This window comes from Echinops telfairi, unplaced genomic scaffold (genome assembly GCF_000313985.2).
Source record: "Echinops telfairi isolate 266 unplaced genomic scaffold, ASM31398v2 ScPeMD7_5;HRSCAF=22, whole genome shotgun sequence".
Lineage (NCBI taxonomy): Eukaryota > Metazoa > Chordata > Mammalia > Afrosoricida > Tenrecidae > Echinops > Echinops telfairi.
In genome coordinates, this window is record NW_022103901.1 from 21,342,190 (window position 1) to 21,368,996 (window position 26,807).

Below are 26,807 nucleotides of genomic sequence, written 5' to 3' on the forward strand. Positions count from 1 at the left end.
GTTATCTGTAATCAGGGGGCTTACATGTCCCCAAAGGTATATAAGCTTTGGTTAGAAATAAAACCTCATGCTCTCTCTCCTGCCCTCTTGTATCCCATCTCCATGTGTTCCACAAAGAGGAGCTGAGGTGAGCATGCTACCATGAAATGTGTCTGACTTCTTTATGTTACTCTCCTATTCTCTAAGACTGTAATCTTTATATATCTCAACCCTACAGTTGCGCTTATGGAATCTGTGATTAGTTGTGAGGGGCTGCCCCCCCCCCCAGGTGGTTAAGTGTAGTTCCTTGCAACGTGCGGGGACTGTTGCTATTTGTTGATCTTTCCAAAGGGGATTCAATTTCTCTTCCGATTGCTAGTAACCAGTGAAGTGGTGGTAAGGGAGTGAGGATGTAGAAAAGCCTGGTGGCTGATAGGAACAAGTTGGCAGATTTCATCTTCCCTGTGTCCCCATTTTTGCTAGCTTCCTGGGGCTGCAATCTGCCAGGTCAACAGTTCACAATCAACAGTCACTGCGGGAGAAAGACAGGGCTGTCTACTCTCATAGTCAAAGTCTCAGAAACTCACAGGAATAGTTACACCCTGTCCCATAGGGTCACCATGTTGAGTCCACATCAACTTGATTGGTTTATAATTTAATCAAGTTTTAAACACACACATTGTTTTACATAACTTCCTCATTATTAGTTTCAGTTATATGTTTAAATCGATTCCTGCTTTTCACCTATTTTTATTTTCACACTTATTTTGTATTGTTGTTTTGCGTTTTCTACTTTTTTAAGTTTTTAACCTATGAAATAAATACCTACGTTAGAATGTGGCATCAAAACTTTTAAATAAATGTTTTAGAATGTTCAGAGATCAAATAATTTCCTCTCATATTTTTTGTCAGTGTATAGGAAACATAGTATCTGCAGTGCTCAGCATGCCATGCGCTGCCAAACCTAATGGCCACGTGACTTGGCCCGGATGATGCAGTGCTGCCAGGATCCTCCAGTCCGCCAGGGGCCGCCAGCGCCCCACAGCACCACTGTGTGTTGCCTGCGCCGGAAGAGCGGGGAAACCACAGGCCCTGAGGCTGCGGCGCAGTGCATCCTGGGTTGGTGTAGCCATGGCGGCTCGTGTCCTTTCCACCTGTGTCCGCCGCCTCCCCGCGGCCTTCGCACCGCTGCCTCGGGCCACCGCTCTGGCCGTGGCCCGGCCACTCAGCACTGCTCTGTTCCCTTCAGGGATCCGGACGAGTCCCAGGGCTCCGCAGTCGGTCTCAGTGCTCGTGCAGGTGAACTCGCGGTGACTTTGCTGGCTCCGGCGGGGTCAGGGATCGGGCATGCCCGGGGATGAGGCGGAGAAGGCTGATGTGGGACCGGAGCCAGTCAGGCTTTGGGGCGACGAGCTGGGCCTAGCCTGGTCTGCACAGGAGGGCTGAGGAGTCCCAGGCCGGGCAGCGAGACCGTCGGTCGCCTGCGACTTGACCCCGGGGACATTTTGGCTCGCTTCCCGACCCTGCTGTGCTTTAAAGTTAGGTTATCTAGTAGTTACGAGCAAAAACTCAAATCTCTCGAATCAGACTCGCGAATGCTGGCCGTCATTTACTGAAACTGTACGGGTCTCTCTGGAGCCTCAGTCTGTGTCACTGGTCGACTTTATGGAAGCGCAATGAGGTTTAGGTAAGATAAGTGCTGTGCTGTGCTGGAGAAACTCGCTGTATTAGCCCCCGTTATCTAGTGTGATAACGATGTAAACGTTCTAGGCAAGGCTTATAGGCGGCCACAGCCGTCTCCGGAGTAGTGGTCTCCCCAGGTCTCTGTCTTAAATTTCTCCAGTGACATCTTTTGCTTAATTCCGGAACTAATGGACGTTTAGGGTGAGAAGTAATAGCGAGGCTTTCTCCTCCCGTCAAGAAAGGGAAACCCATGAGCAGTTCTACTCTGTTCTGTAGGACTGTTTTAAGTCAAAGTCGACTCAGTGGTAGTGAGTTTGGTTTATTTGGGGGGGGGGCGCGATAATTTTATTTTAGTTAACACTGTTGTGAGCGGTGAAAATTGAGTAAGGCAGTGATTGTCAATCTTAGCGCTTATTCAAATCACCTGGGTAACTTTAAATCCCTGTATCCCCATCTCCAATTCTGATTCTGGCTTCTGAGGTGTGTACCTGGCATGGGTTTTATTTTTTGGAGTTTCCCACGTGATTCTGAAGTGCAGCTAAGATAGAGAATGAATAGGATAGCATCTCCCAAGGTGAAGATGAGAAACGGTTTCAAACTCATGGACTTAAGGCAGCACAGTGGTTTCAAGTTTGACTAAATGTTCGAATTTTTTAAATAAAAGTGTCTAAACCAATTCAATCAGTATCACTCGAGCTGAGGCCTGGTCATCTAGTTTTAAAAATCCTCAAGTGCTTGTGTGCAGCCAGTGTTGAGCTTCCCAACTGGTGTGACGGATTAGTTCAGAGTATTGTGCTGTTGGCTGAATCAAAAAGTTAACCTTCACCTTAAAGCTAAAGAAAGGCTGACTGGGTAGTAGGTAGGGTCGCTGAATGTTTTGTTCCTGCTTGTTATTTATTTCAACATTGGGGCTGAAAAGCAAAGTGGCTGTTCCGATTCTTAAAGCAGTGATTTTCAAAGTTTTTTTTTTAATTAAAAGATCATTTTATTGGGGGCTCTTTTTTTTAAAATTATAAATGTTTATGTATAGTTTATAGTTTATTTTACACAGTTTATATACAATCTATTTATATAGCGATCTTATATAAATGTTATACTGTATAAATATTGATATGACTATAATTCAGTTATAATTATATATAATATAATATGCATTTGTAAAATTGAAATCCTTAAATCCCCTAAACATATTTTCTTTTTTCCCCCTTTTATTTATTTTTTTATTTTTTATTTTTTTAACATTTTATTAGGGGCTCATACAACTGTTATCCCAATCCATACACACATCAATTGTGTAAAGCGCATTTGTACATCCTTTCTCTTATTGGGGGCTCTTAACAGCTCTTACAACAATCCATATATCATTTGTATCAAGCATATTTGTACATGTGTTGTCATTATAACTTTCTAGACATTTACTTTTTATTGAGCCTTTGGCACCAGCTCCTTTTTTCCCCCTCCCTCATCCTCCTGACCCCTTGATAAATTATAAATAGTTATTTTCATATCTTACACCAACCGCTGTTGCCCTTCTCCCATGGTTTCTGTTGTTGTCCCCGTGAGGTGGGGGGACGAACTTCTCTGTGCATACAGATCATTTGGGTTGAAATGCAGACTCGGATTCAGTAGGCCTGGGAAGGGGTGTGAAAGGGTTGATTTCTACCAGGTTTGAAGAGCCCTGTTGTCCTGAAACTACGCTTGTTGAGTAGCAAACTACGCTTTGGGTTGACTTGAATATGCTCCATTACGTCTGCTTCGTAAAGCAGAAAAACTGTTACTTACATTTATGAAGCGGGTTTGACTAAGTGTTCCCATAGCCACCTCACTTAACATCCTTGTGGATTGAGGTGGAGAATAAATACTTAGTCAAAAGATCCCGAGGGACAGCTATGTGTCGGACCTGAGGCTCGTTTCTATACTGACATGAATGTGAAAGACCTTTATTCGTGTCTTCGTTGGACTCTGTAGCCCTTGTGTGAAATTTGCCATAGTCTTGGCTGGTGCTATGTGTGGGACCTGTTGTGACACTGTTCTCCCATGATTTTCTTAGCTTTGGGCCTACCCCATTTCTAACACATAATATCATTGTGCTCCTGAGTTCTCGTTGCACACAATGTCTTCTAACCGCCCCTTCCCCTGTGAGTGTCTGGTGGCAGTCCCCCCAAATAAGCCATCATTAGCCTTCATCTGGACTAGGGCTTGTCATGCCCCTCCCCTAAGGCTGCAGGATTTTCTTCTCAAATCCATCTGTGCAACTACTTATTCATTTATGTATACCCCATGAAACCTAAGGTATCATTCTTCCATACAAAAATACAAGGTCATATAAATTAGAAGACAGTAAGAAAAATGAAAAACAGGCATATGACCTGAAATGGACCCTGAAAGTCTTCTACTTGGTCTAAACAAACAACAACTGAAAATCCAACTCAACTGCCATCAAATCAAATCTAACTCATAGTAACCTGTAGGGAAAGGTAGAACTGCCTCTGTGGGTTTCTGAGACTAGAAAGCCTCATCCTTCTCCTGAGGAGCAGCTGGTGGTTTTGAACTGCTGACCTTAGGGTTAGCCACCTAACACACAATCCACTATGCCACCAAGTTACCTTTTACTAGGTCTAGGCGAGCCATAATTCAAATTTGCTAGCAGCCAGAAGCACAAAGAAAAGTTCCAAATAGCTCTGTGCGGCACGGTTCTCAGATGAAGGTAAACCACTTGTACAGGAAAAGCTTGGCAATTCTTTGTATTGGAGCCAGACAGATGTCTGTAGGAGTGGAACCGGCTGAGATCCCTCATGAACAACTGTGTCGACCCCCACACACTCCGCTCTTATGCCACCTCTCCTTTTGCTGGCCTGCCTTTCCTGCCCCTTAAATAATCTGGCCCCGTGCTTGGCCTCGTATCTCCCCTTCCCTTCTTCACAAAGATTGGACTACAACTGGTTATTGAAGCAGCCAAAAAACACCTTGGTGGTGGTGTCTTGCTATATTTTATTAAGGTTAAAATCTGTTTGGGTCGATTTTTTTCCTTTATACATGTAAACAGCTCTTAGGTAGAGGCCATATCTCACTCATGTTTGTATGTCCAGCAATTGGAGGAGTGAAATCTCTTAATATGGCTCTTCTATCCATGTCTCTGTAACTCCCAACGAATGATTGGGTGGGACTAGGCAAATAGAGGGGATGTGTCGGTTTTCATTGCCTCTTCCCTGGCTGTAAGGATGAGCTGTCAGCAGGGAGAGAGAGAAATCCCAGGACCATCAGAAGAGGAGTCCTCAGTGTGACAAATTCAAGATCTCTGTCTGAAGTGGCCGAGACCAGAGGCTGAGACAAGTAGACCATGAGACAAAAGAGAAGCACAGCACAGAATATGAGACTGAGGCAGGCAGTGCAGGAGGCTGGTCGCCTGGCCTACAGAAGCAGAGGCCAAAGTACCATGTTGCTGAGATGCTGAGGACCAGAGAGAACTTAGTTGCTGACTGAGGAGAGGTGGTGTTTTGAACCAGTGACTGTCATTAGTGTTTTCTGATCTTGGCGTGTAATGACCCATTGACTTCCATAATAAACTTCCCTTAATCGTGAGTATAACCTGTGAGTTCTGTGTGGCCGTTACAAATAACTACCCAGCCCGGCAGAGTAGAGTGCTATGCTGGTGTCAGAACAGGTAAAGGATAGAGGCTGGAAGCATGTCTGACGTCTGCTTTGTGGCAGGAGGGAAGCCAGAGGAGGTCAGATGTGGCCCCACACTGTTTTCTGGTAGAAAGGTAATGCTTGACACAGAGGTAAAGCTTGCAGGTAGTCACCATTTTAATAAATACAGGTAAGACATTGAAACATGTGAAAACAAATACACTGTAAAAGCAACAAGAGGCGGCCTAACTAACCTTCTAGGGAGCCTGATATTTAAGACAGTAGAACGAGTCTGGCCCTTGTCTTCCCTGTGGTTGACCCTGGGGTGTTTTTGGAAGGGAGAGCGTGGTTGAGGCAGGAAGACAAGTGTGATGGTGCTGGCTATATGTCATTGAGGAAGGGGAATGTTCTCCTGTAGACCACAGATAAGGAATATTCAGCACCTGTTTGTTGTAGAAGTAAATGAGAATTCTCCCAATGAGCCAGGCTGAGGGATTTAGGTGAGTGGGGATGGGAGAGAATGGGGAGTGTCGGGGTTGGTTGGGAGGTGCTAGTAGTGTGGGCAGAGAAGAGGGAACAAAGTTCTGCAGGCAGGAATTTTGGAGACAGGTGAGGAGTTCCTTCCCAAACAGATGAGCTGTATTGCCCCAAACAGATGGGAAAACTAAGAGCCCAGAAGCGGAGGGCATCACCCAAGGAAAGGACCAGGACAAGTACTTGGGGCTGCTTTCCAGCCAGCTGGCAAACTGGCATGCGTCCTCATGATTCAGTGTGTGTGTGTGGGGGGGGGCTCCAACTCATGGCGACCTCGTGTAGCAGAAGGACAAAATGCCTTGTTTTTATGACCCTCTGGTGGCATGCATGGTGCTAATGAACTACAAGATCAGCAGTTTGAAACCACCTCGGGAGAAAGAAGAGGGTTTCTACTCCTGTAATGAGTTCTAGTCTTGGAAACATGCCGGGACAGTTCCTCCCTCTAGAGTCGCCATGAATCAGAATCGACTCCTGAGCAGTGATTTGAGTTCCCACTGCCATCAAGTGGATTCCAACTCATGGTGATGTGATAGGACAGGGCAGAACTGCCCTTTCGGGTTATCAAGGCAGCAAATCTGTGCATAAGCAAACTGCTGCATCTTCTCACCCACAGGGTGGCTGGTGGATTCAAACTGTTGACCTTTTGGTTAGCAGTTGAGTGCTCAATCACTATGCTACCAGGGCTCCTTTGATAACTCCTTTATAACCCACTGCCTTCAAGTCAATTCTGACTCCTACCCTGTTTCCACAAAAATAAGACAGTGTCTTATATTAATTTTTGGTCCCAAAGATGTGCTAGGTCTTATTTTCAGGGGATGTCTTATTTTTCCATGCAGACGAATACGGTACACATTTATTGTTTATTGTTTTATTAAAAGAGACCTCGCACTTCCTATCTGCTCTGGCTGCACTGCTGCTACCGTCCAGAGTCCAAAGTTATGGCAGCTTTGGGGGGGACTTATTTTCAAGGAGGTCTTATTTTCAGGGGGATGCCTTATATTTCAGCGAGAGGCAAAACTAAGGTCTTATTTTCGGGGGATGTCTTACTTTCGGGGAAACAGGGTAGTGACCTTACATAAGATTTTGAGATTGTAAATTTGTATAAGAGCAAAAAGCTTTCTGTCTCCTCCGTGGAGCTACTGTTAGCTTTGAACCACTGGCTTTGTGATCAACAGCTCAGTGTGGAACCTGTAGCACCACCAGGGTTCTTTGTGACCCTACTAACGTTACTGCCATCAAGTCAATTCTGACTCATGTAACCACATATAGCATTTACTATGTATGTGCCGGGCAGTGCCCTAGGCCCTTTATGTTTATCACCTCTTCACTCCCTAACCACACCATAGGAAGCTGGGCCTGTTGGCATCCTCATTTTTTAGGTAAAGGAGACAAGCACAGAAAGGTGCATAACCCACCCAAGACCAAACAGCTGGGTAGATGATAGCCAGATACAAATACAGGCAGCAGTCTGGTTCCAGGATCGGAGCTCTTACTACTACAGCTCACTGCGCTCGAGCTGCCCCCCTGCAGCTGCATGTGGGCTTCAGGTGGAACCTTCTTTAACTTAAATCACATGCTACCCACCAAGCCCATGTAGGCACCTGGAAGTCTTACTGGAGATGATGCTGACACCTGCTAGACCACTTGGTAGCTGTGTTTGACCACCACCTCACCAATCCCTTCCTTTCCTTGTCCCTCGCTCGGGCTCTGTATAGACTTGGGCCTTCCTTTTCTTTCCCCCTCTTTCCGGTCCATTGTCTCTTAGATCTTTCTACCACAACATTTTTTTCTCTCATTGTCACTATTAGCTGATTTCTGCTGCTTCGTTTTATTGATGATTTGGAAGCCTCTTCTAGCCAGTGTTGATAAGTAGGTCTTGTGATAGGCCTCTCTCCAACATCTCCTTGGCCCATGCTCTAGGAAAGGAAAGGAAGGCCATGAATGTAGATTAAAAAAAAAAAAAGAACAGGTCCTGGTAGCCTCAAAAGCTCAGGAAAGTACCATAAAATACCGTTGAGAATTCACAAAATTCATCTAATTAATTACCTTTCTGATGAAATCTGATTACAGTATCAGCTTTTTATGCAAGGTGAGCATTCTTCATATATAGGTTTTGGCATAGTGGTTACACATTGGGCTGCTCTAGGTCAGCAGTTCAAAACCAGCTGCTCTACTGGAAGAAAGACAAGACTTTTTACTCCCATAAAGAGTTAGCTAACCAGTCAGGGTATAGCATTGATGAAACACAAACTTGCTCTGGTTCTTTAATGCTTCCTTCCCACCCCCGCCACTACCATGAATCCAATTCTATCTTACAAATCTGGCTAGACCAGAACATGTATATAGTACAGATAAGAGTCCACAACACAGGGACTCCAGAACAGATAAATCCCCCAGGACCAATAAGGGGAGCAGCAATACTAGAGTAAGGGGGTGGGGTGGGGTGGGGGAGTAAGGGGGATGTGACCACAGTGATTAATGTATGGTCCCCATGCCAGGGAGACGAACAGCAGAAAAGTGGGTAAGATGAGACAGCAGTTGGTGTAAGACATGAAGAAAAAATGATAAATTATCAAGGGGCATGGGGAAGGGAGGGGGATAAATGAGGAGTTGATATCAGGGGCTTAAGTAGAAAAATGTTTTGAAAAAGATGACAGCATATGTGCAGATGGAAGTGCTTGACAAAATGGGTATAGGCATCGATTGTGGTAAGAGCTGTACGAGCCCCCAATAAAATGATTTAAAAAAAAAGAGTTTTAGCCTTGGAAACCCATGAGGGCAATTCTGCGTGGCGCTACAGTATTGCTGTGAGTTGGAATGAGCTGTAGAAACTTTTATTAAACCCAAATTATGACAATATTAAGCTGTTATTTCTCAGCTGGTCTTCCATCTTGATCTCTAAACTTCGGAGGCTGTATTTCTGTCTCTAACCCTTCCCTGGATTGACACAGGCACTGTAACAGTGGGCTAACAGCTGTGAGGATAGCACAGGAGCACGCAGTGTTTCGCCCTGCTGTACCCAGGGGCTCTCTCATTCTGAACCTGCTTGACTGTGCCTAACCACAGCAACCCTGCCCTGAAGAGTCCTGTGCATGCAGAACAGCAGTTTGTGAATCCTTGAAGGACTGAGTCTGAAGGGTCAAGGCTGGAGGGTGGAGGGACCCAGGTTGCTCAAGCAAGTTCTCAGAAGACAGCTTTTGCTGCCTTCGGAGAATGAGTGGGTGCATTGTTATGATGGGAAAAAATTCCTTGGCACAACTTTCCTGACCTTTTTTCACCACTGCCATTTTTCACACACACACACCCTTTTTAACTCATTTTATTGGGGGCCCATACAATTCATATCACAATCCATACACACATCCATTGTGTCAAGCACATTTGTACATCTGTAGCCATCATCATTCTCAAAACCTTTGCTTTCTACTTGAGCCCTTAATTTCAGCTCCTCATTTTTCCTCCTCTCTCCCTGCTCCCTCCTTGTCATGAACCCTTCATAATTCATAAATTATTATTTTGTCATATTTTACACTGTTCGACATCTCCCTTCACTCACTTTTCTGTTGTCCACCCCCCAGGGAGGGGAGGTTATATGTAGATCCTTGTAATCGGTTCCCCCTTTCCACCCCACCCTCCCAGTATCGCTACTCTCACCACTGGTCCTGAAGGGGTCATCTGTCCTGGATTCCCTGTGTTTCCAGTTGCTATCTGTACCAGTGTACATTCTCTGGTCCAGCCAGATTTGTAAGGTAGAATTGGGATCAGAAGCATTTAAGAACTAGAGGAAAGTTATATGTTTCATCGTTGCTGCCCTGCCACCTGACTGGCTCATCTCCTTGCGACCCTTCAGTAAAGGGGTGTCCAGTTGCCTACAGATGGGCAGCACTCACCCTCATTTACAATGATATGATTTTTTGTTCAATGCCGATACCTGATCCCTTCGACACCTGATGGTCACACAGGCTGGTGTGCTTCCATGTGGGCTTTGTTGCTTCTGAGCTAGATGGCCACTTGTTTATCTTCAAGCCTTTAATACCCCAGACACTATATCTTTTGATAGCCAGGTACCATCAGCTTTCTTCTCTACATTTGCTTATGCACACATTTTTCTTCAGTGATCATATCAGGAAGGTGGGAACCCACTGATAAGATTTTTTGTTCTTTGATGTCTGATACCTGGGCCCTTCTACACCTCGTGGTCACACAGCTGGTGTGCTTCTTCCATGTGCGCTTTGATGCTTCTGAGTTAGATGGCTGCTTGTTTATCTGCAAGCCTTTTAAGACCCCAGACACTATATCTTTTGATAGCCAGGCTCCATCAGCTTTCTTCACCACATTTGCTTTTGCACACATTTGTCTTCAGTGATTGTGTAGGGAAGGTGTGCATCATGGAATGCCAATTTAATAGAACAACATGTTCTTGCACTGAGTAAGTACTTGAGTGGAGGTCCAATGTCCATCTGCTGCCTTAATACTAAACCTATAAATATATGCACGTAGATCTATTTCCCCACCATCCTATTTAAGTATATTTACGTATGTACATGTCTGTATTTAGACCTCTATAAATACCCTTTTTCACCTAGTTCTTTCCTCAGTTTCCTTTTACTTTCCTCTTGTCCCACTATCATACTCAGCCTTTATTTGGGTTTCAGTAATTTCTCATTGCCCTTGCTGAATCCTTACCAGGCTTCTCACACCCTTCTCGCCACTAATTTTGGATCACTTATTGCTCCCCTGCCCCTGGGTTGATCATTACTACTTCCTTACCCCCACCTCCCCCTCTCCCATGTCCCCCTGGAACCATCAGTCCCGTTGTTTTCTCCTCCAGACTGTTCATCTAGCCTATCTTATCTAGATAGATCTGTAGAGATAATAATGTGCACCAAAAAACAAGGCATAGCAAGACAAGGCGACAAATGAGAACACAGCGATAACAACAACAAAAAACCAATGATCCATAAAAGAATAAATTAATTAAAAAAGAAAAAATTTTTTAAAGAAAGAAAAACCTGTAAACAGATCAAGGTCTGATTTTTGAACTCTAGGCGTGTCCTCTGGTCAAGTCTGATGGGGTGCCACGCTCTGGCCCCAGAGTCTATCCTTTGTACTCCCTTGGGAGCTCCCTGCTCCGCTCTTTCCGTTGCTCTGTAGCACGCCTTTAGTGTTTTTGCATCCGTATCAAGGGGTCAATCCGGGCCAATCCCAACACTGAGTCTCCATTTTTCATTTTTTTAAAAGTTTCTTCCCAATCTCCCATGCTTGTCCTTATCTTTCAAGAAAACCTATCAAGATGACCCACAAAAGAAATCACCAGGAACTTCTGATCTGACCTCTGTCTTGAATTTCCTGCCCCAGGAAGCCACTGTTTTGATTGGGCTCCGTTCTCTGGATCATATTGGTAAATCCAAGACTCATACTTGGTTACCATTCATTCCACAAAATGGTCTTCATTATCTTCTATCTTAAAAGACTAATGGAGGGGGTAAAAAAAAACTAATGGAAAGATTGGCTCTTTGAGCTAAACTGATATTCATGCAATAGCTTTTGACACCCATTGAGTCGAAAGCTCACTAAAGCCAAGATGTTTGCTTAAAATTGACAATGCCAAGCCATGTAAAACGCCACCTTTAGCACCTAGCACACCACTGGTGATTATAAAGGACTTCCATGAGTTTCAGGACATCAGCCACAGTTTCTTCATTCTTCAAGGTTTATATAATCTTTCCTGGACTTAATTTTTGAGGTCTTGACAACTTTCCTTAAAATACTTAATCCATGTAAAAAGATGGAGCGGCATTCTCCTATAAATTTGTTGCAAAGCTTCAATGATTTGTGAAGATGTTCACTTGTGCTCTGTAAGTCATTTGATAGTTGCCCTGATCTCAAGATTGTTTTCTTCCAGAGCACAAAAAGTATCTTTATTTTTTCCCCTGAAAACACCCTGAGACTAACAAGTACTTTACTGAGAGAACTTGTCTGCAGCCATTTACTGAATTGCAGGGGCATGTTTAAACATATTTGGTTTGGAATAAACCTGTGCAGAAACCTTAATGTTAGTTTGGTTAATTTGGTTCACAGACCTGTGTGAGTCTTGAAGACCTGAACCTCACTTAACAAAGCCCCTTTCGATGGCAGATTCTCTTAAGAAACCCAAACTGTGGGCTTAAATCTGACTTTAGAAGGTAAGCCAATTTAGACTAGGGAGTTCCATGGTGAGCATCTGCTTGTTTTCTCATGTTCCTCAGGGTGCCTTCCTGCATTAAGCCATCTTTCCATAGCTGTGAATGAACTGGGCCAAGCCGGTTGCTATCAGAGATGTTCTGTCATGACAAAAGGCTCAAGCCTGCGGGAAAGGGATGGGGCTGGATTGTAATGACTGTTGGGCTCCCCGATCCTGTTCTTTGGGTTGGTGTGCTGGCACCACTGAGTGTAAGCCTCAGTGAGGATTCCCTCTCACCTCACCCTGGCGTGACTGTGGCAGTTTCTATTGGTGGTGGGGGCAATGGGGCGCTGGTGATGCCATGAGAAGACAGGCCCTTCTGCAGACCTTAGATGACTTGGGTAGCAGTAGGACTGAACAGAGGAGGCAGGTCCTGGGCCTGAGTCAGGAGCCCATTATTATGTGGCTGAACTACTGAAACTTCCTGAGACTAGATCAGTGTGTCCTAGTGGCCACAGTGAGAATTGAGTAAGCCCAGAAACTTGGTGAAAACTGTATAGGTATATGCGTTCTATATTAAAGGACACCATTTCCTTCTTTCCCTTGCTTTAGGCTCCTGGTAGAGTTACACAGCTCTGTCGCCGGTATAGTGATGCACCACCATTGACGTTAGAAGGAATCAAGGACCGTGTTCTTTACGTCTTGAAACTCTATGATAAGATTGACCCAGAAAAGGTAATTGGTAGTGGTTTAATTTTATTTAAAGAATGAGTATTTACTAAACTGGTGTGTAAAATTCAAAGGGTCGGTCACACACACACTCACTCACACTCTATAAGGCACACAGGTGGCATAGGCTACATGTTAGGCTGCTAACCACAAGGTCAACAGTTCAGAACCACCCGGTGCTCTTCTGGAGGAAAATGAGGCTTTTTACTCCTATAGAGTTAACAGTCTCTGCCACTCAAGGCCAGTTCTACCCTATCCTATTGGGTTGCTGTGCGTATGCATATGAATTAATGTGATAGACATAAACATCTTCCACCTTTCTAAAAACACATTGCTGTTTCATGCATTGACTCGGTTGTGACAGAAACCCTGTGTGAAACACTGCCTGGCCCTGTGCCATCCTCAACTCTGTTGATGTTTGACCCATTGTTGTGGCCACTTGTGTCACTCCATCTCTGAAGGTCTTCCTCTTTTCCTTTCTTTTTAAAATCATTTTACTGGGGCTTCATGCAACTCTTACCACAATCCATCCATCCATCCATTGTATGTCAAGCACATTTGTACATTTGTTTCCCTCATCGTTCTCAAAGCACTTGCTTTCTACTTGAGCCCTTCGTATTAGCTCATTTTTTCCTCTTTGTCACTGACCCTCTAATTCATCATGGCGGCCTTCACCAACGACTGATTCCTCCTGATCACATGTCCCAGCGTATATACGGCAGGCTCACCACCCTCTCTTTTAAGGAGCATTTTGGCTGTACTTCTTTCCAGACAGATTGGTTGGTTATTCTGGCAGTCCATGGTAGTTTCAGGGTCTTTTTTGGTTTTGTTTTGTTTTGAACCGATACCATAATTCAAATGCACAAATGACGTTTGTCTTTAAAAAAAAAAAAGTATACAGTTTATTCCTCACACCACAATTATAATACCATTTTTATTGTGAACATGTGGATTTGGCTTTATAAAGAGTTTTATTCTAAAATAAATCAGTTGTAGAAGGAACAGGATTGTTAAGTTTTAATAATAGCTATTAGTTTGGTATGGGAGCATAGTAATTGTTTTAGAAGATATGACACCTTTGCCTTTTAACATACTCAAGTCTTTTGCAACAGATTTGCCCAAACGTAACTAATATGTTGCTTCATTTCTTGACTGCTACTTTCATGGGTTTTGATGGTGGATCCAAGTTAAATGAAATCCTGGACAATTAAATAAAAAAAACAACCCTTAGTAGTAGTATATTAAGGAGCCCTGTGAGTGTAGTTTGACATGCTCGTTGCTCGTCAGAGGTTGATGATTTGGGCCCAGTAGACACTCTGCAGGATTTGAAAGATGTGGCCGTTTACTTCCAATAAAAATCTGCCTTGAAAACCCTATGGGCAAGACTGCTTTGTTCCGCAGTGTCGCTGTGAGTTGTAGTAACTCCATGGCAATGGGTTTGGATTTGGTAGTGTTATGAACATTGTTAGTACTTCTCTTTTTTTAAGCCCCTTTTGGAATTTTTCTCATAGTAAAAAATTTCTCCGTTCAGAATTGAATTTGCTCTGTGGATGTATAATTGGCTTTTTGATAGGGGTTTTGCAAAATTGTTCCTGGTGATCTTGAGGGACAAATCAAAAGCCAGGTGGTTAAATCAACCAATCTGTAGCTACCGACACTTTGCCAACATTCTGCTGTTCTTGAGGTAATCTTCCTCTTTGAAGGAATCTTCTTTTGCCAACAAGGTGACAAGAAAAGAACTCCTTCAGCTGTCATTAAGAGCAATTATCAAAAAGATGTAAAATCTGTTGCTAGCTTTGTGTTTATTTTCTGATTCAAAACCAGGTTGAGTTAATATGTCAATCACATGAAGCTCCATGATTAAGTAGCTATTGCTTAATAGGTCCTCTATATAAAAGAGGTCTTCTGTATATATTAAAGTTTTTTTTTCTTATTTTAATAATTTTATTGGAGGCTTGTACAACTCTTATCACAATCTATACATCCATCCATTGTGTCAAGCACATTTGTACATTTGTTGCCATCATCATTTTCAAAACATTTTCTTTCTACTTGAGCCCTTGGTATCAGCTCCTCATTTTTAACCCTTTCCCCCAACCTCCATCCCTCCCTCACGAACCCTTGATAAATTATAAATTATTTTTTCATGTCTTACACTGACCTATGTCTCCCTTCACCCACTTTTCTGTTGTCCATCCCTCTGGGAGGGGGCTTGTATGTAGGTAATTGTGATCAGTTCCCCCTTTCTTCCCCCACCTTCTCCTTACCATCCTGGGCCTGAGGGGTTTATCTGTCCTGGATTCCCTGTGTTTCCAGTTCTTATCAGTACTGGTGTATCTACTTTGGTCTAGCCAGATTTGTAAGGTGGAATTGGGGTCATGATAGTGGGGGCGAGGGAGGAAGAATTAAAGAACTAGAGGAAAGTTGTATGTTTCATCGGTGCTACACTGCACCCTGACTGGCTCGTCTCTTTCTTATGACCCTTCTGTAAGGGGATGTCCAGTTGCCTGCAGATGGGCTTTGGGTCTCCATTCTGCACTGATTCACACTGATAAGATTTTTATGTTCTGGGTAAAAGGGTTTTATATGATTGTGAAGTTGTGTTATTATCATGCTATTTGTTAACTTATGAAGCAAGTACTGTACTTCACTTTTAAATTTCTTCTAAAAATACGTAAAACATTTTTTATTTGATGTTCCTTTCTTGCAGCTTTCAGTAAATTCCCATTTTATGAAAGACCTGGGCTTAGACAGTTTGGACCAAGTGGAGATTATCATGGCCATGGAGGACGAATTTGGTAACATAAACAGGCTTAGTCTTGGTTTTGCATGTACTGAATGTTGATGAATTTGAATCAGATGTTAATAGAAACATTTAATAGTTAATAGTCATCCCACTCGCAGGTGAAAACAAAGATCAGGAACAATACATTAATTTATTTATTCATTCAGAAAGTAGCAGTGCAGGGTTCCCAGAGGACCCCATGTGAGAGCACAGGGTTGCATGAGAAGAAAGGGCCTGGAGGAGCATGGTACTTAGACCCTTCAGATGGACGTCCGAGGTGGAGCTCAGAAACTGCACGAGCTAGGCCTGTGTAGTTATGTAGCTGTGCCCTGAAGGGTTTCTGGCCCTGGTCTCCTGCAGTGGCTTGTGTGTGTTGTAAATGAGACATTGATAAGGCTCCCCTTGGGTGAGCTGTTGAAATACTAAGGCAGGAAACTTGTGAAGCATTCTACAGAACAGGACTCAGTTAAAATTTCTCACAGGATTAGGTTGCTTACAAGGATAGTACAGCTTACCTAGTTGTTAAAAGAGCTCAGAGTCTGGAATCGGAGCCTGGGCAAGTAACTTCATCTCTCAAAGCCTATTTCATCAATTGTAAAATGAGATAAGTTGTGAGCCCCATACGATTGGGATTGCTATGAGAACTAAAGGGAAAACGTGTGCAAAGAGATAGGGCAGTGGTTAGGCCAGAGTAGGCACACTTGATGAATATTACCTCTCAGAACCTAACTATTCCTGGTAGACCATTTGGACAAGGAAAGTACGACTGGTTGCCACAGATATGTAATCGCCATGACTGGAGTATACATGTAGAAATTGTTCAATTGACAAATGTTTATATTTTCACAATTAAAAATGTATACACGTATATACCAACTATTCATGAAAAGGAATGAAGTAGGATATTTGCCACACATGGGTGAACCTTGGAAATATGTTGTTGATGCATTGTGTTTCCCTTTATATGAAATGGCTAGAATAGGCAACTCTGTAGAGGCAGAAAGTAGATAGTGGCTGCCAGGAGATAGAAAGAGCTGACAGGGATTGACTGACTGCTGATGGCTACTGGTTTCTTTGGGGTATGGTGAAAATGCTCTGGAATTAGGACAATAACCTTTTAAGTATACTACAAACCATCAAATTATGGGGTGAAATGGGAACCCTTATCCATTGCTGATGGGAAAGCAAAAAGGTATAGCCGATGTGGAAAAAATGCTGCAGTTCTTCAAAAACCTGAAAGTGGAACTCTGCCATATGGCTCAGGTTTACTCTTAGGTACATACCCAAGATTTGAAAGTAGAGACAAAAGAATTAGGATGCCACTGTTGATGACTGCATTATTCACAATAGCCCAGGGTACAAACCCTCTAAATGCCATCAACAAACGAGTGGATAAACAACATGTGATACCTATAGGAAAGAGGCAGCCATGGTACATGGCCACAGTTGAGAAGGGATTATGCTGAGGGAAATCATTCAGTCTCAAAAAGACAAAGAATATGACTTAATTTTTCATTTGTAAAATGATGCGAGGGGGCAAATTTCAGAGACCCACTGTGTTACTGGTTATGTGGGGTGAGGGAGCAGAAGGGGAAACTTATAGTGATACCTTGGTTGTCAAACTCTATTCATTCCAAATTCGTGTTCGAACACCAAAAAGTTTGAGAACTGAACATATTTTTCCCATAAGATATATGGAAAAACCAAATAATTGGTTCTAAAACCCAAAACTATACTTATGAATGAACTATGGATGTGTCTAGCCCCCTTGCAGATAGATCCGTCTTGGATACACTATCGCCATTAAGTTGTTTCTGTTCACACTTTTCAATAGGCATTTTAATCATTATTATGTTGCAGTTCCTGAAAATGTTGATAATGTTGACTTAGCTGTGTTGTTTTCGGGTGCCAAATCAGACAAGTGGCAACCTGACTCAGATTTTGCAATGATTTCTTTCTTGAGTGCTGTCATAGATCTCAGTTTTCCTGTTAGCTTTACTGATGGTGTTATTTTTTTCTTTGGAGCCATGTCTACGATATTTTATGCAAATAAGGGGCAAGAAAGCCCAGTGATGGATGTTTTAATACACTGACACAAGCACTCTATATTGTCTGAGCGAGAATGGTGCTTGAAGGAAGCGCCTCCCCTTTGTGTCCATGGCGTGACACTCCCTCTGCGGGACTCACTCTCTACTATATATAGGGTTTTTTCCAGTCACATTTTCAGTTCAACTATCGAGCAGAGGTATGAACACTGAGCAGATTTTGTTTTGAACTTTACTGTTTGAGTAGTAGAAAGTTTAAGCTTGGCGCTACTTGACAACCAAACTATCATTGTATAATTGGTGGTGGGAAAACTGCATTAAGGTTAGGTTGCAATTGCTATTAATAAGTTGTATACCTGTAAAAAGCTGTGTGATAGATTTACAATGCGCGCCCCCCCCCAAAAAAAAAAAAAAAAAAAGGAAAAAACAACCCTGCTAAGGCCACTTATAAACAGCTAAACACCTCATAGGATTGAATTTCTTGATTTGGAGATTGGGGGTCCTTGTTTCATGGGGTGGGGCATTGCAGTTAATTGTCCTAAGGATGTATTTGGTGCTTCCTAGTTCACTCCGTAGTGCTTAGGGTCTTAAAAACGTGCAAGTGGCTATGCAAGGCACAATTGGTATCTGTTTACCTGGAGCAGCAGAGGAAGGGGTGGGAAGGGAGTCAGGAATAGGTGAAGGCTTAGTGTATGGCTTATTGTCTCTGAACAACTGCCTACTTTACCAGAAGACCAGAACCAGGTGGTGCCTGGCTACCATTCCTGCACATTTTGATCAAAGATTCCATACAAGGGTCCTGATGAAAAGGGGGGAAATGTAAACCAGAATTTTAATTTCTCATGGACTCCAGGTGTTCTGGAACCATAAAGGGTGAACCCCTGAAACTCTTGCCCTGAGGCAAACAAAAAATTCACCCTAAATAGTATTTCAGCTTAACCAGTTTTTACTGTTATGTCTGTCTTGAAGCAGTAGTGCTCTTTTATAACACCTTGAAAGCTTAGATAGGAACTTTATGGGGCGTGGGTTTATGTTGGTGAGGGTGGAATATGACAGTAAAAGGTGGGACTGGCTTACAAGCTGAAGCTATAACTGGGGCCACTAAAATGTAGATGTAGAAACTGGAATTGGTATATTGCTGTATATATTGTCAGCAATCAAATATACACAGTTTAGGAGGGAAAACATCCAATTGTATTCTTTTAAAGATTCAACTGTTTACTTTGTATGTGATGGTATATTAATTATATCTTAAACATACTCATCTTGTACTATTTTTTAAATTAAAAGATAATTTTATTTGGGGCTCTTATAGCTTACAACAATTCATACATCAATTGTACCAAGCATATTTGTACATATGTTGCCACCGTTTTTGTTTTCTAGACATTGACTTTCTATTTAGCTCTTGGTATCAGTTCCTCTTTTTTCCCTCTTCCCCACTACATATTCTTGAGAACTTAGATAGCTCAAACTCTAAATGGCATCCAAGGTTGCCGGAAACTTGTGACATGCTTGTGGGTGCTAATGGATGTCACTTGGTTTTAGTTCTAAAGGATTTGCATGTTCTATACTCGCATCATTGTAATTTCTTTTTTTAGGTTTTGAAATTCCAGATATAGATGCGGAAAAGTTAATGTGCCCACAAGAAATTGTAGATTACATTGCAGATAAGAAGGATATATATGAATAATGTATCAGGTAAGTAATTTTACTTATAGAGTGGTGGTGTTCATAGAATTAATGTGTAATTCTTTAACAAACAAGATTCAGAAAGAGCCAGAAATACCTGACAGGTTTTCACCAAGTTATAAAATATAGGCCTGGTCCTGGATCTGCCACTCGAGTGGGCTGCCCCAGTGGACCATTCTCACACAACAGGCAGGCTGGCCTGGGTTGTCCGCCCTCCTTCTGAGACACTGGGTGCCACAAAAGGCTGCGTGGATTAGCTTGGAAACAAGCCGCTGTCTCGGCAAACCCCGCCTGCTGTCAGGTGGCCCAATTCCTAAACCAGGATGATAGGGCTCACGGGTAACAGGATGGACTTTCGAGTCATAGCACCAGAGCTTTGTGCCCATGTCTGCTATCTTTGGTAAGCCTGTTGTTCTTGGCCAACTGCTTGACCAATTTTCATTCCATAAGGACATATCTGAGGTCATAAGATTGAATAGTGTATGTAAATCATCTAATACAGTGCTGAGGCCACTCAATAAGTATTGGTTATTATGTAGTTTTAGAATAAAATCTTTTTCATTAGCATACTTTATTCAGGTCTATAGCTTCAGTTATCCTAAACACGGTACCTCAGAGACTATAGCTTAAAGTCAGTTAACCATGCACTAGAAAGATCGACTGAACCGATTTTGTCTTTGCCAGACCACCTTTCTTCCCTGTGAGAAGACTTGGATGACTCTGGCGAGTGTCTAGAAGTAAGGCGGCCTATCAGCATCATTGCTGGAGTTAACAGAGTAATTCTGTTGGACTTGTATTTAAGTTGTCTTAAGCGTTTTGTCCTTTGAAAATAAATCTATAAAACTAACTTTTTCCCTCAATCTTCAGTTGTCCAATAATGTTTTTTAAATGCCTTTTATAGTGACATTGCTTAATATTTTCAAAGATGTATCTGATCATGCAGTGATGTGATTTTAATTGTTATAAAAAAATGACAAACGAGAACATACAGAGCACCCTCACCTTTCTTCACAGTGGCATTTATTCAGCAGAGTTTGAGAGATCCAACAGTGAGCAGGCCCATACAATCCTTTAGATTGAAATGTATCATTATCTAATCTGGGGTATCCCCTTGATATTCCCAAATTCTTCATCTGGATAATTTTCAACTGGGGGCAGCTACACATTGATGCATTTGATGGGGGGTGAGGGGTGGGTGCGGTGTGCACATGTGCTTGTTTCTATGTAAGAAACACCGTAAGCATTACTGCCATTAAAGTGACTACTGTGCTACATCTAAATCACACACCTGCAGTGAAATGGCTTCATTCACATGGTTCTGGAGCTTTTGACTCCTAAAGGATCCAAAATGAGGTGTGGGGAGCGGGGAATGTAATGAATCACATATAGAAATGTTCTTGGTCTTGTCATTTGGTATCTAAATAATAGCAACAACTTGGTGCAAAAAACTTGTTGGCATGTTCTCTGGCAGACTGCAGCGAACTGGCCATATTCATTACTATAAAGTGTGTGAGTTGGGTGACAGAGTAAATGGAAGCACACGGAGAGTTTTCATGTGTACTCTCAAAAGCCTTTGAGAATTGTTTCTGTGGTAGGCATTGGAAATTTCTTTCCTGACAGGTTGGCTTTTGAGGCCATTCCACCATTCTTCTCATACATCTCCAGCTGAGCCACATCAGTATTCTTGCTGTGCCGCACAAGCAGCAAATATACAGCTTCACTCTGAGCTAAGGACCCACCATAAGCCCCTCTGCCTGGGTGCTAAATAGATGTGCAAACAGACTTATCTGTGAATCCGAGGAGCATGCCAGTCTTGTAAGGGAGACAGTTACAAGTGCCATAGTGCCCAGCTCAACATCACTAGTAATTTGGCTAATCAGCATCCTCTGCTGCTCCTGATGGATAATACACTGAGAACAAGGTCACCTCAGAGATCCTGGGTTAAAAGGTGGAACTTAAATCTGATGTTTAAAAAATCAACAGACCCATAGGGTGGGACTTTTCATACTGCCTGGGCTTTTTCAGTAAGTCAGCCTCCTAAGAAAAAGAAGAGTTAAGTGTTCTGAATTAAAGGACACGAGAAGAACAGAGAATAAAGATTTGGGGGACAACTGAACTGTACACAAATGATAGAACCATGAAATTCCTTAGCCATGTGAGGGGTCTTCAAAAAGTTGGTAGATTTGAGAATGATGAGGGCAAGGAAATGTACAAATGTGCTTTACACAATTGATGTATGTATGGATTGTGATGAGTTGTATGAGCCCCTAACAAAATGATTTAAAAAAAGGAAAAAGTTGGTAGAAAGAATGCTATATCTTTTCAGGTATCTACAGGCTCTCTGTAGCTACCCCCAGGTGTTAATACTACATAATGTTCGGAGGCAGGAGAAAGATGGGGCTTTGTGCTCCCGTTAAGTCTTGGGAACTCACAGTTCTACTCTGTCAGGGAGTGTTCGTGGGGAATATACTAAATATTTTAAGAGTGAAATGGAACTGAATCAGTAAAATAAAGAGAGCAATGTGGGCAAAACTGGCAATAGGTGGTTGGTACATGTTCATTGTGCTATTTTGACTACGCTGACATTTTAAAAAATAGATGGGCAAAAACTCAACATGATACAGGTAACAGGTATATGGATGGCATAATACTGCGTATCTAGTTAATAAGGGATTGGTTACATCGAGATCAAATTTTATCTAATGACACAGCCCTGCCATCAAACTGTTCATGACAATCTGACTTTTTTAAACCGCATTTTCTAAGTTGTAGCGTATTGTGTAATTAGAGGGAAAAGGTATCGTTTCACATATTTAGAAGTATGGGAAAACAGTAGTTGAGCAGCAGCCAAGATGCTGACACTGGGAAAGGATTCAATGGTCAGGGAAGCCCAAGCAGAATTTCCAGTATTATAAAGGAGTTAGCCATGTGGAGATAGCAGGAAACAATGATAAGCAGGTTCATGTACAACTGGGGGTAAGACATCAGTTTTTCAATCTGGACATTTGCTCAAGCATGAATTAGGGTTGGCTGAGGTTGCATGTAGTCGGAACTCCAGAAAAAAATGAGGGCCTTATAATCTGGTCAACTATGGGTCAGCGGGAGCTGCTACAGGATTTCTATAGGGAGCAGAAGACATGATTGGATGCATCAGACACTGATGTCTGGTGATTGCAAGAGTGGGTGAACCTGGTGACTTACTGGAAGAGCCCATGAGCAAAATGAAGAATTAGAGGTTGAGATAAAGATGATGGACTAGAAGACATTCTGGGAATAAAAATGACAAAACTTGATCAGATGTTGGAGATGTAGCCTGAGTTTCTCAACTTGGGTTATTGGTACTTGAGTTGCCATCTAAAAAAGGTAATGAGGATAGGGCCAGCTCTGAAAGGGATCAGTTTGGACATGTTGGATACAGGAGGCATTTTGTGAGGACCCTAGATGGCAACTTCTAACAAGCAAGCACCAGGCCTGGAGTCAGAAGACCGCAATGCTTCATCAGTGCCAGTAACACTGATCATTTGGGTCATTTACAGCCCCTTGAGCCCATTTCCCCTGTGGTGTAAAGCAGGGTAACAAAAGGAACGTGAGGTGTCATTAATACCACTTGGCAAGGTGCCTGGCAATCAGACTGAAGGCAGACTCCCTCATGGACAGCACCTATGGTAGTACCCACTCTTCACCTCTGGGGCCCGGGAGCAGGCATTTTCCAAATAGCATCAACCTGGCACATGGCAGGCTCAAATCCTACTAATTGGCCTGTGCATGTGGCTACATATGGTAGGATAGTCACTGAAAGCCCCGGGCTCACAAGCAAAGGGGCTACAATCTTAAAGGCTAATGGTTATCTCAACTGTGGAGCGCAAAGGTGGGAAGGTAAGCCAGTGACCGCTGTATCTGGAACCTTTACTGGAACTGTTGGAGAAAAAACAATCTTTTGGGGGTTACAAGTGTGGTAGAATCTCAGTCAACACAGTGGACTGGGCCCCAAACTGACTCGAGTTGTTCAAGTCTGGGCTTCCAATATAAGCTCAATCCCTTTTGCCCAAGTCATCTGAATTAGGTTTCTCACCAACCATCAAGTTGGCTTCTGGAGTTTCTAAGTTTTAGGTGGTTGGTCTCCAGATCCTAGTATAGACCATGAAAATCCAAAACATAAACCATACCAAAATTGTGATGAGAAGGGAAGGAAAAGAGTGACAAATGATTTTTAAAAAAAAGAAAACCCAAAACTACAACCAAAATGTAAAGGGGTAAGAATTAGAAGCAAAAATATTGAGTAGTCAACAACCAGCTCTGAAAAGCGTGTAAACATAAAAACAGTATGGTCTGTGTATTATTGATGTTTATAATGGCCTTGTGATAGGCTTAAGAATGGCTTTAGATGTGTGCTAAAATAACTACCAATGCATTTCCAAGACGTCTGCTGAGTGGTTTGGCAAAATGTGAATCCGTGGTTGTGTAACCACTACTTGTCAGTTTGTCTTACTGTGGCGATTTGTGTGTTGCTGTGTTACTGGAAGCTATCCCACCCATATTTCAAATACTATCGTGGTTAGCCAAGGGCAACAGGTTTCAGCAAAGCTTACAGACTAAACACTAGTAATAATAGGCTGTTCACTTCTGGAGGATTAGCTACTGAAAATCTTAGTAGCAGCTGTGGAACAATGTCAGATATAGTGCTGGACTATGAACTCCTTAGGTTGGAGAGCACTTAAAACAGGGATCAGCAACAGTAGCTGCAACATTGAGGTCAAACGTAACAATTGTGAAAATGGCCCAGGACTGGGTGGTGGTCTATTTTGTTGTGACTTACAGGGTCGCTATGACTCGGAACCAACTCATTGGCACCTGATGAAGCATGTGTACAGAAAGAGAAAAGGCAAAAATGAAGGTAAGCCCAAAAGTATTGGTACCAAATCATAGAAACTTTATTAAACAGAAATATCAAAATGCTTGTTTCTTGACATCTCCATCTAGGTCTGCCCACATTTGAAGGTGGTTTTTCCAGCGTTAACTGTGCCATGTCAAAACAGAAGTGTTGTCATCCTCGAAGGACTCAAAATGTGTGCATCTGTATGTTTGAGTTTGGGAAACAAAAGGAGGTCTGAAAGGGCAAGATCAGGGTTGGAGAGAAGATGGGGCAACATAATAATGCTAAAACAGCTCTCGGTACCCTCAAAGGATGAGCCAGGTGTATCGTGATGGGAAAAAAATTCCAGGCAACTTCCTTGGCCTTTTTCCTTGGCAATGCCTTTTCTTTTTTCAACTTCATAAGCCAGCCCCTGCAATTGTCCTGTGTCCTCCAATAAGATCTATCAAGATTATACCTGTGGGAGTCCCCCTAAAAACTTATAACCTTCTGAGCTGACTTCTCTGTGTTGGATTTAACTGGCCCAGGGGGGGAAAAAACACCTTGGAAATCATTGTTTTGATTGGACCATGCTCTCTAGGTTTGTACTGAAAAATCTAAGACTAGTCTTCAGTTACCATTACTTCCATAAAATCAGCATGAGCTCTGATCTGATTGCTGAGGAAAGTAGCTCCTTAGTTGATCTTCATGCAATGCATTTGGCTTCTGAGGGCCAAGATGTTGCCTTAAAATTGAAAATGCTGAATGATTTAAGAGCCCAGATTCAGTAGCATCAATTTCTCAATTTCTGTTAGTTTCTTCATTCTACTGAAGCTTTCTGGCCTGCTTTAAAATGTTTGATCCATATAAAAACTTGTTTTATGTGAGGCACTATTCCCATAAACTTAATGTAAAATTTTGATCTTTTGGAAGGTGTCCAACTGAAATTTGTAGAAAATTTATGTTAGCCCTGACTCAAAATCATTCTTTTAAGGGCATGCATGCGCACACACATCTTTTAACATCACCCACACAAGACTGAGACACGTTGATTACTGAGACAACTTGTCAGCGGCCATCCATTGATTGCAGGGCCATGCTTGAACAAGTTTTGTTCGGAATAAGCCCATAGGTATATTAACTAGGAACCCTAACAGCAATACATCTTGACTTACTACTTTAACATTATGAACCTAGTTTAAAAGTATATGGGTGTTCATTGTGGCACTTTTTATAAAACAGGAAAAACAGCACCAAAAAAAAAGGGAAACCCGTAAAAGCAGCACAAAAATGAACATTTAGGTATTAAAATAGGGTTAAAAACACACCATAAAACCCAAATTGCTGCCATCAAGTTGATGCAGATTCAGAGTGACCCTATAGGAGAGGGTAGAACTGCCCAGGTGAGACTGCAAGACTAACTTTATGGGGGTTGAAAGCCCCATCTTTCTCCCTCAAAATGGGGTAAGCCAGCAAGCAAACACTGGAGTGAGAACAAAAATAACCTTGACGAAAACGGACAGCCTGGTGGGGGAAGAGGCCAGCTGTTAGCAGCCACGTGGTGCTGGCAGAGGTTTTCCAGGTCTGGAGCATTTCAAGTTCCCAACAGCATAGCTGGACAGAACTGTACCAGGGCAGAAGTAGGAGGTTACTGCCTCTGGCTCTAATGACTCTGGTTTGTGGGGGCCTCTCCTCTCCTCAACCCAAACTTGGAAAAAACATCTTGCCTATGTGTGAGATAAAATTCAAAATGGAGGGGAGGTTATCTTACTCCCCCACATTACAGAAGTCAAGCATGTAATTAGTTTAAAGATACCTGAAATAAATGTTCAGAATTGGCATAAAAACCAAAAGTGCCCTCTGTGCAGAGAGGATTTTTTAGGGGGAGCATCAGCCAGCACATTCTAGCAAGCGGCTCTTCCCAGTCCATCTTTTCTCTGGAAGTATCTGACAGAGTTGCTTCAACATTAGCAAGTATTAGGAAAATGGGTCAAGAACTAGCACCCTGTCTCTTCTGCTAAGAAGGGTAGTGAGAAAAGAATCTTCAGGAACATTTACAAAAGGGGATAGACAAGAAGGTCCAATGGGAGAGTTGCTGGGTCAAAACCAAATTCTGACAAACTATCACTCTTCACACCAGGGACTTGGTTTGTCCCATTGTTGGAAACAGATTTTGCTTCTGTGGAGCCCCGGTGGCAGTGAAGTGGGGGACTGCAGCCGTCTGTGGCTAGAGTCTAATAAAACGGCCTTTACCATAAACGGCGAGGGTTATGAGGCACCTAGTCAAGAAGGGGAGGTGGCTCGCCTCTTAACACCATGGAAGCTGAGCAGCAAGGGAAGGGTTACCCTATGGGGTGGTGGGGCTGGTAATGATGTCACACTGGGTATTTTTAGTGGAAACGAGCTAGGATATAAAACCAATTCTACTGCCATCATGTTAATTCTGGCTCGAGATAAACTTGCTATGAGATAAATATTTTAATTTCATCTTTCCACAGACTTTTGAAGCTCCCTTGTACAGGGTACAGAACTGCCTCTTAGTTTCCAGGCTTGTAAATGTCTACAAAAGCAGAGTGCCACATCTTTCCCAGCTGGTGGGTTTGAACTGTGACCTCTTGGTTACCAGCCAAGTGTTTTATTTCCTGTACCATCAGAGCTCCGCAACTTTGCATATTCTATGGCCAAGTAAATAAAATAGTAAGTAGTAAACCACAG

At 42.7% G+C, this 26,807-nt stretch overlaps 1 protein-coding gene across 1 annotated transcript; it reads left to right on the plus strand.

The window, feature by feature from the left end:
* Window positions 1–1,093: 1,093 nt before the first annotated feature.
* Window positions 1,094–20,100, plus strand: NDUFAB1 (NADH:ubiquinone oxidoreductase subunit AB1). Its single transcript, XM_004705723.3, has 5 exons — window positions 1,094–1,278; window positions 12,602–12,724; window positions 15,429–15,516; window positions 19,150–19,249; window positions 19,925–20,100. Exons 1-4 carry the CDS (start codon window positions 1,111–1,113, stop codon window positions 19,239–19,241), a joined length of 471 nt encoding a protein of 156 aa, XP_004705780.1. The 5' UTR covers window positions 1,094–1,110; the 3' UTR covers window positions 19,242–19,249; window positions 19,925–20,100.
* Window positions 20,101–26,807: the final 6,707 nt, after the last annotated feature.

Bases quoted from the DNA above. Each gene is read 5' to 3' on its own strand.
- NDUFAB1 (XM_004705723.3), top strand. From the start codon at position 1,111: ATGGCGGCTCGTGTCCTTTCCACCTGTGTCCGCCGCCTCCCCGCGGCC. The intron at 12,725-15,428 runs GTAATTGGTAGT...CCTTTCTTGCAG, and splicing joins ATAAGATTGACCCAGAAAAG to CTTTCAGTAAATTCCCATTT. The intron at 15,517-19,149 runs GTAACATAAACA...TTCTTTTTTTAG, and splicing joins GGCCATGGAGGACGAATTTG to GTTTTGAAATTCCAGATATA.